At 39.8% G+C, this 9,556-nt stretch overlaps 1 protein-coding gene across 1 annotated transcript; it reads right to left on the reverse strand.

The window, feature by feature from the left end:
• Positions 1-421: 421 nt before the first annotated feature.
• On the reverse strand, positions 422-9,556 carry acer3 (alkaline ceramidase 3). The gene is made up of 11 exons (XM_085469507.1): positions 9,422-9,556; positions 7,356-7,466; positions 7,144-7,196; positions 6,954-7,006; positions 6,627-6,708; positions 6,493-6,528; positions 4,172-4,230; positions 3,940-4,041; positions 3,524-3,628; positions 3,396-3,441; positions 422-3,282 (listed from the first exon to the last, which is right to left on the reverse strand). Exons 1-11 carry the CDS (start codon positions 9,522-9,524, stop codon positions 3,229-3,231), a joined length of 804 nt encoding a protein of 267 aa, XP_085325633.1. The 5' UTR covers positions 9,525-9,556; the 3' UTR covers positions 422-3,228.

Consider the following 9,556-nt stretch of genomic DNA (forward strand, 5'->3'; position numbering starts at 1 on the left):
GGGTGGGCATGATTTGGGCAACTTGCAGTCTTTTAGTCCACCATGATCTCTGCTATATAACAAAGTATTCTAGAGTCAAAAAAGGTTGTCAAACAGTGACAAGCGAAGCTTAGCCAAAACACAAAAAAACCTAAATGTAGCAATGACAAAGTCCAAAACTCAGCCTCACTGAAATATGTTAATAAATTGCTGCAAAAGGTGGTTGTGCAAGCTACTGAATAATGGGGTGTACTTCCATATTGTGTTTTGTCCTAATGACAGTGTTTAATATGCTGTGCATTCTTCACCTGAGGATGTATTTACCACATTTTCCAGTGTATATGCGTCACAGTAAATTACTGCTTTACTCTAGGTTTGAATGACTCCAACCGACTGACTAACAACATGCCAATAACACACAATACTCACGATCCACATGGTATATGGTGATGGAAGTTTGACATTTCTTTTATTTGACAATACATGACACCGTAAAAGACTGGCACATGATCAAAGTACAACAAAAACCATGGCAGAATTTGCTCTTCTTCACTGCAAATAATCAGGGGAAGGGCACACTGCAGAACACAAACTGAATGGTTTATCACAAACATCAAGGCAACTCGGATTACACTGCTAGGAAAACGATAAGGCACCTTCTTTGACACCTGATCACCCATACTGATGAGCAACGTTTTCAAGCTATATCATACAGTGATGTTTCCAAACACGCATGTGGACAACGGTAATACTTTTCTTTTGTACATTGTGCTTGCGAATGTTTTTCCGAGACTGGGTCTGTGTACTTATTAGACCCAAGCATGAGTTGGTGACACAGCGTTTAATTATGACAACAACACCAAAAAAAATGAAAATACTACATGTTGTCTCAAGATCCAGTGCACAGCAGTTGAGGCCACAGCAAATGCCAAAGAATCTCTCACTACTGTAGTGTTGTGCATCTTCCAGTTTTACATACATCTCCATGGTTTCACAGTAACCAAACAAAAACATTGGAAAGAAAAAAGCCCTTCATTTCACCACACAAATGTAAGCATGGATCCTAACAGCCAGATCTAGAGCAGATAGGTAGTTCTTCATACACTTAATGACAAGCTTGGCAATGTCTGAAATATGCTGGAAATTTACAGCCACCTAGTGGTTGCATGAGAAACTGTATCACAAGGCGTCTGTAGATGTGCATTTGCACACTTTGCCTCGTCATTATAAAGTCATGTTGTTGTTTTTTAAATAAAATGTATTGTTTGGCTATAATTTAAAAGATGGGACTTTGAAAGTTTTCTCAGAATTACTATGGACACTTAGCCATATTACTGTTCTTTAACATAATGATCAATGAACATTGAGGGGATTATCCGGTCTTTAAGTGATGGCCTGATGAATCCTGCTTCTGGGCCCAAACTACTCTGCGTTTAATAAGGCTTTTGTGCTTTTTACATGTTTTAATGCTTTGTATCTTGTTCTATTTAATCTCAACAAGCTTATCTCAGTTGTTCTCCTGACTGAAGTTCAGTCCGTTTACAGCATCCTGCCAAAAGATTGCATTTGTCCCTAACCTTCGGGAACCCTCACGTTAACTTTTATTGAGTGGAAAAAAGTTGATTTATCCTCTAGCTTTACTGTTTATGTTATGCTAACATAGCTGTGTCGCTAGCGATCAAGTAGCACATCATTATATACCAGCTAGCCAAACTTCAGTAACCCTACAAACGTCACTGCTGTTTAGTTTTGTCTTCATTTATGTTGAAAGTGATAGCAGAGCTGTACGTCTTAATTTGTTTCTGAAATCCCTCACTCAGAACATGCTATATTATATTTAGATGGAAGCTAGCGAGCTAACTTCCTGCTAACTTCTAACTGTTAAATTTCATAAATTCTGTTTTCATGGATGCCTGGATGTTAAACGTATTTGTTACACCTGGTAAAGCAGCAACACTGATTATTTTATTAAAGATGAAAGAATTTAGACAGTTTTAACTCTCACTGATGCCGCAGTGATCTTGTGACTTTGAGACCTGCAGTGGAGTTTGGGCCCAGGCACGGCTAATGACTCAGACTCAAGCTTAAAGACCGGATAGCTAATGCAGAAGGAGATATTTAGCAAGCCAGAAGTGGACAAGTCCAGTTCTTCATTCACCGCAGCTCATAAAGATGTAACAACTCAGACATGTTCCAGTCATTCACTTGGTCCTTTGATTCACTTTCAACAACTAAAGTTCTACTGACAGACTTTTAACTAGTTTCACTATCAACGTTTCAAGTATGACTGTCCTGTACTGTATAACAACCCTGAGGTAGTCTCATTATGGTTCCACTACACCTACCCCCGTGGTGGCTGTAGTTCTTCATAAAGCACAAATTAGTTCAGAGTATCGCTTTAGCAGGAAGAGGAAGCTTTCTGTCTGTTCAGAGAAACTGGAGATGTAGAAAGTGATTTGTCTTGCGCCTTGCACCAGGAAAAATCTTAACTTCGTCAATAATTTTTTTGTTTTGTACGAGCACTGAACTATTAAAATACCTCACACATCACACGTGTGTTTTGATTCCCAGTGTAACTTAAAACGTTAGAATATTAAAAAACAAACAAGCAAATGAGTGAACAACTATGATGAGTTGAGACATCTGAGCTACACCGCATCAGATTTCTAGCTGGCACTTACTCCATTTGTAGTAAGCATATCCCGAAACTACATTAGGGACAGGATGTGCTGTAAGTAGTGTTCTCTCAGCTACCGATAAGCAAAGTACTCTGATCTATACTTGCTACTAACAGGGATGCATTTGAAGGGGATTTAAACATTCACAGGACTGAACATACAAAGGCAATGTCATGTGACTTTTGCATTAATGACACTCATTACCCCATTCCCAAACCCTACCCAAGCTAAAGTCCAAAACCCTTTCAGCATTAGTCACTTCAACAGATCACTTCATTGCATCCAAAATTAATAACCAAATAAAATACTACACTCCAATAAAATTACAGAAAAACTAGTCTAATAAATTATGGTGATTAAAAAATAATAATTTCTTAGAACTGATCTCAGTGCTATACTGTACTTAATCCCCACTGTGCAGAGCTGAAGGGTCCCTGGGGTGGTGTCTTGGGGCCCACCCTCCCCCTGGCTGGGTCCCCCCAGCAGCTGCAGGGTGACATTGGCAGGTCCCGGTGCCGAGGATGTCTGCCTTTGGCAGTCACAATCCTTCGGTTGGTCCCCTTTCCTTCATTCAGCTTGTCCTCTGTGGTTCAATGTGCAATGTGGGCCACACTCCACATAGAAACTGTACAATGTTAAGATACAGCCACAGGTCACCAGTGAGATAACAAATATTCAAACAAACACGTGACACTACATAACATACACAATATCCTGCAGACAAAGAGTTGGGTGTACCTTTACTTTTGGCCTGTACTTGAGGTAGGTTGATCTGATCTGCAAACTAAAAAACAAGAACAATTGATTTGAATCCATGTGGACAATAAACCGCACTGCAGCTGTAATCTCCTGTGACTGAAGCTTACCTGAAAAGTATGTGTAGGTAAGACCCCAGACCTGTAAATATGTGCCACCACGCATGGAACTGTGTTACCACTCCAACACCAGGGGGCAGTGTTTGTCTACTGGCTCTGGGATTCAAAAGTAAGTGTTTACCCAACAACTCGAGACATTAACAAAGTGAAACATTTTTATCAACTACAACAAAAAATGATAAGAAATTGACCCAAAGATCGTGATTTAACACCTGCATGGACATTTAAACCTAAACATGCATTTTTTTTTTTTTTAGAGAAACAGTGTCGGTTGGTTTGATTGCAGTAACATCGGAGTTACAGTTTATGACTTTGAAGTGAACACTTTTACCATTGCAACTGTTAGGTGGAGAATAATTAACTTGGTTCTCAGAATTTCACAATTAACCTTAACTTCCACTACTCACCTTAAAGAGTCACAGAAGATATTGTCGATGTTCCAAAGAAGGAAACCCAACAAAAAGATAGCTAAAGAGGTGTAGAACAGTGGCTTGTGCCATGGGTACACCCTGAAAGAAAATCAAACAACAACAACAAAAAACACCCTTCAGCATGTTGTTGCCTTACTGAATATTAATGAATAACACGTCTTTTGATATGTTAATGTTTCTTATTTAATGGACCTTGTGGCAAACTTACCATGTAACAATGAAGATAGAACGCAATACTAGGCAAGCTACTAGAGCACCATACATGACCTGGAAACAAGGGCAGGTGTTTGGATTTGAAACAGAGTTGGATCATGCATGATATGGATACAGATACAATCTTTCAGTAATTATACATTTCCACTGAGTCAGCAGAGTTCAACTGACAGGAAATTCCTCCGATGGAAACAGCCCGAGCTTGTGCACAACAAATAATAACACAGCTTATTAGCATATGATGTTGGTCATGTAAAATCTCCTTTCATCTAACATTTTTGTTTTCTGTGGTTTCATGCACATTGTAGCCAACTGCTAACCTTTTGTGATATAAATCATTTGAGCTTTCTAATCAGAATTGTCAGCAGTTTTATTTCTGCTCAGGAAGTGGCATATCTGAGAAGTTCCTTATAATCGAAAAAGAACATGCAGCCAGAAAGATTTCTAATACTAAATCTAGCCAAGCCCAATAATCATATTCAAGTTCTGTTTCATGTTGGCTTTAGCTGAGCTGTGAAAAGCATGGACACATTTATTAAAAGGTCTAACACTGCACTAGCTTTGTGCAGGGATCGACCCTCCGCTCTAACTCTGAGCAACAGCTGCTCACCAGAAGGCAGAAAAAGCCTGTTGGAAACAGAAGTCTGTAAATGTGTCACACACCCAATCATAAAAAGGTAATTTTAGCATTTTTCATTAATTTAACTGAAAAACAAATGGGAACATCTTCTGTGTTTTTCCAACAGTCTGCTAGTAACACAGTGCCTAAAGATACAATTTAAAACAGGTTCTTTAGGTGTCAGGTGTCTTTTTATACTTGAATGATCATAGGTCATTTTTTGTTAAGCTGATAAAGAAACATTTCCCTGAAAATGGTCAGGGACAACAAGTCGGTGACAAAGTTAAACATTTGAAAGACCTTCACAAAGCCTGGAGAACAATTACTGAAGAACAGTTCAAAAAGTTATACGTCTGGTTCCTTGAAAGCAAAATATAAAGAAATTAAGGGTGGCTCAAGACTTTTAGACAGAACTGTAACTAACAGGTAATTGAGGCCCATAATTCAGGACTCACTAATCCCTGTTAGACTGTGTTGTGTTTGACCTGTAGCATTATTGACTTGGCTCTTTTTTAACAACAGATAAAAAGGAACAATATGGTAGCAAATTAGAATATAACTAAAGAAAGGAACCAGTATATACAGCTAGGTCCATAAGTATTTGGACAATTCTAATTCTATTTTTTCTAGTTGGAGGTTATACAGAGCTCTGTTTACCCTCCACAGTGGAATTTAAAAACAAAACAGCCTAATGTGATTCAGATGCAAAAATTTAACTTTAACTCTAAGGCTCAAAAATATATTGACAACTGGCTAGCAAGCTGTATCAGGTAAAGATATAGGAATTAAGTTGATTTAAAGTGTTCAAGTGTTTTCACTGGAATGGTTAATATGAGGTCAAAAGAAATGCTGATGCAAGTGAAAGAGGCCAGCATCAGGCTGGAAATACTAAATAAACCAGACAGATAGGAAAAGCTCATAGTCCACAGCATACTACATCATCTGTTACATTTGGTGGAGGCTGTGTATGGCTGCCAGTGGAACTGGGCCAGTAGCAGGCCTGGGTTAATTACCATTTATTATTATTACTATTACTAGCAATAGCGGTAGTTGTAGCAATAGTATATCACTGTCAGATTTTTGAGTAAGATTTAAAAATAAAGCAAACATTCTTCAGCTAAGCAGCACACAACTGTTAACTAAACTGACATCATGTTTCTGTGCATGTTTATGGATGTGTTGGCTCACCATGCTAGAACAGAGGGAGTGTTATCACAACCACTACAGACCAGTGTGATTAGTAAACAAATACAGCTCCAAGGACTAAACAAAGGCCACTTTGTCACATTGTCTTTATTGCTGTAACACAGCACATTACCTGAGACTATAACAGGTACAGACAAACACTAACAGCAGCCCTACATACTTGGCTATGCTTATCTTTAATGGTTTTTAGGGTTAGGCGTATTAGATTTATCTCTTTCCTGGCAACAAGTGTTTGACGTGTTTAATGCCACAGTTAAAGGTTTGTTTCTTTTTCAGGGCTCTGGATCATTTTTCTTAATGGTACACTTGAAATTCCTCTGCTTTGGTGTGAAATGCTGCCATACATTTAACACCCACAATGCACCAAGCTGAGTTTGCATGCCGCATTGGCAAGCTCAGTGTTTACACAAGCCAAAGTAGACCTAAGGCACCCTAATTGCAAACAATGAGCAACATGAGTCAGGTGAACATAATGCAAAACACTCCCTTACCTGGTGAAACACTGGCTCCTTCCACTGCAAATATACCTACACAAGTAACAGTCAACAGGGACAGGACGATCGTTAATGCTTTCTTCCTGAGTTCAGTTTCAGAGTAAACTGGTAATGAAAACATGTATACTCACCACAGTGACTGAGACACTGAAGATAAATAATATTGCAATAGGAAATAAACTGACACCTTTCTCCTGCTTGAAACACTCATATCTGAAAAACAAATTAATATTTATCTTTTATATGATCTTGATAAGAAGAGAACCAAAGGGAAAAGGGCAAATATAAGCTGAGCTAAAATGAAAGTGAAATCTAGAAACAAATCTTCAAAAACAGGCTGGTTTTTTTTAAGGCATCAAGTTATCAGTAAAGGATTCACTGGTTCATTTTACAGTGATACTGGATTTGTTCTCAGGTGAGTGCTGCAACAATTGATCCAAAAAGATGAAGGCACTTACATACAGTAGACAAAAACGCAGGTACTGTAAATCATAGGCAACTCATCCAGTAACTGCAAATGACGAGACAGAAAAGAAAAGAAACACGCATTACTACATCACTGTACAAGCAAGCATTTGGTCAAGTAGCAAATGCTCATGAGTTCAGTTTATGCCCGCTTTTGCTGACATGTTCAGATTTGCAGCCCACCTGCATCTCATACAGCAGCGTCATGTGGAAGCACCAGGAACCAACACCAACAGCTTGGGTGTGGGGGAAGAGTACACACAAGACACAAAAATTCAAAGTTAGGACATTCGGCCGGAGGCGTTTGCTGTAAATACTGAGCCACTACTCTCAATAACTGTCACAAGCACGTTCTCGCAACAATCACAGCATTAATGCAGAGCCAGTGCACCAACCTGCCAGTCCGAGAAAAGAGCAGATGTAGCGGGACTCGAGGCCGTCACGGAATGTCTGGATGGCCCCGTAAATGGGAGGGAGAATCATGATCAGGTTGCTGACAGTGTTCCCTGTCAGCAAAGACAGCATAGATAAATGAAAGTCGGGTGACATGACCTTTAAGATAACTGCACATCTCTGAAAAGCTCAGAGAAAACGTGACATGGCCGCAACGAGTGTTATGCATGGTATCGCATTACCACGGTTGCAGCATAAAATTCAAAGGGTGCACAGCTATAAAATCTCTATTATACGATATAGAAGCAATAGCACTAGGTTTCGTTTATTTAAACTGTTCAAATATGCAAATAGTTTGAATTTAGACTGATCTGGGTTTTTGCTTCTTAGCTAGTCAAAACTAAAACTACCCGACCCCTTTACTGACAAATTAATATGACACCTGTACACTCAAACCTGAAATCACATTTTTCACACAGCATGTTACAATCTTGTGTTTTAGATCCTAATTTTATAGGCTGTGTTTTCCCCACTATGTTTTACAGTGTGGCACAGACAGATGAGGGCGACCTGTAGTAGGGTTGTAGTGGTCATTTCTGATTCAAATGATTCAACCAATTACGCCGAGCAAAACTACGCTTGATATACAAATGTGTCCTCTGACTGAACCGGTGTCACTGTTCAGGCAGAGAACCTCCCTCCCCCCATAGGTCATTAACGTGTGCATGGAGCACTGCTTGCACATCATCTAGTCCACAGGGAACCTGACAAAACAGAGCTCAACTCTGAACACAACCTTGCACTTTGTGGGTGTGGCTATGTATGCACTGAGGCGTGGAAAACAATCAGACTTACCAGGACATTGCATTGTTTGAAAACTAACTTACTAGAATCTCCAGAAACCAGCATGCCTTTATCTGCAGATTCCTGATTAAAGCCACCAAAATATGCAGATTTTGGTTACTGATAAAAATTACCCATACCAGAAGTGCAGTCTACTATAAAGGACACACGAAACTATAGCAGAAAACCTGCAGCTAGGCAGATGTGTGTCAGACAGAGGAAGACAGATGACAAAGGAGTCCAAACTGCAACGCTTAAGATCACTTTGAGCCAACTTTGGATCAACTGTTGCACCATACAGTAACTCTGAACACCGCTGACAACAGCAAGTGAACCTTTTCCCTTCAAAGGAGAAGTACTGTAACAGTTACAATGTATTACAATGAACTTGCTGGACACATGGATTTTGCACTGTGTCACACATGACGACAGTCATTTGTATCACTTTATGTTACGAACTGTCGCCATGAACTATTAATAGGCTGGGTAAACATTTTTGTTTGCTGCACAGGAATGGGTCATTCTTCTGTTCGCTTGTTTGGCTAGAGTAAATTATTTCGAAGAGTTTTACTGTCTCCTTAATGTTCAAGCCTTTGTCCTGTCATTTCTGCTGATACAACAGCTTTTTGATAAGACTGATGGAAACAGCGGTTTAATCTAAGATTACGGTTCCAGAGGAACAGGTTTTTTTTATCGGTGGACAAGGCAGAGAGGCGCCCTGATAATGTGAAGGGAATGTTTTATCAAGTTTCCAGTGGTGCCCGTGACTGACTAACGTACTGTCTTACAGGAAGAACACGTTCAACAGCGGACTTGTAACACAAATGGCTGGCAACGTGAAATAATATGAAGTGAGCCGTTTGTGCTGAGCTGCTTTGCATACAGGTTTAAAGGTTGTTCGATACGTGTAGCGAGTGCTGGCTAGCGTTACGATGCACAGAACAGGTTGACAATATATCCGCTGTAAACAGCGTATCTTTTTCCTCATTTACTTACAGCTCCGGTAGCCGTACAGATTAACGTTTACACTACACGGAGAAAATCATGTTATTAGCCGAGATAACACAATAATAGATATGCACTACATTACAGTTACACCAGTTCTTCCTATGTTTACCTTAGAGGGGCAAAGTACTACGACTCTCCCAGTCTAAAGCCTCATTAAACGAACCCCCAAATTCACCGTTTTTAGAGTAAATGATGGTGCGGGCAGATTTTTACTTACAGAATTCCGCGATGTAAAAGGACACGACATAATTTTCCTCACACCAGTCCAGTGTTGAGGTCGGCCGCCCCCAGTATCCTTGCCTGTCTATCGAGGGAGCCATGATGAAAGAGGAGGAGGCTGTAGGCGCTAACG

This window comes from Copadichromis virginalis, linkage group LG10 (genome assembly GCF_057382275.1).
Source record: "Copadichromis virginalis isolate Kocher_CV1m ecotype Utaka linkage group LG10, C_Virginalis_male_GT1.1, whole genome shotgun sequence".
Classification (NCBI taxonomy): domain Eukaryota; kingdom Metazoa; phylum Chordata; class Actinopteri; order Cichliformes; family Cichlidae; genus Copadichromis; species Copadichromis virginalis.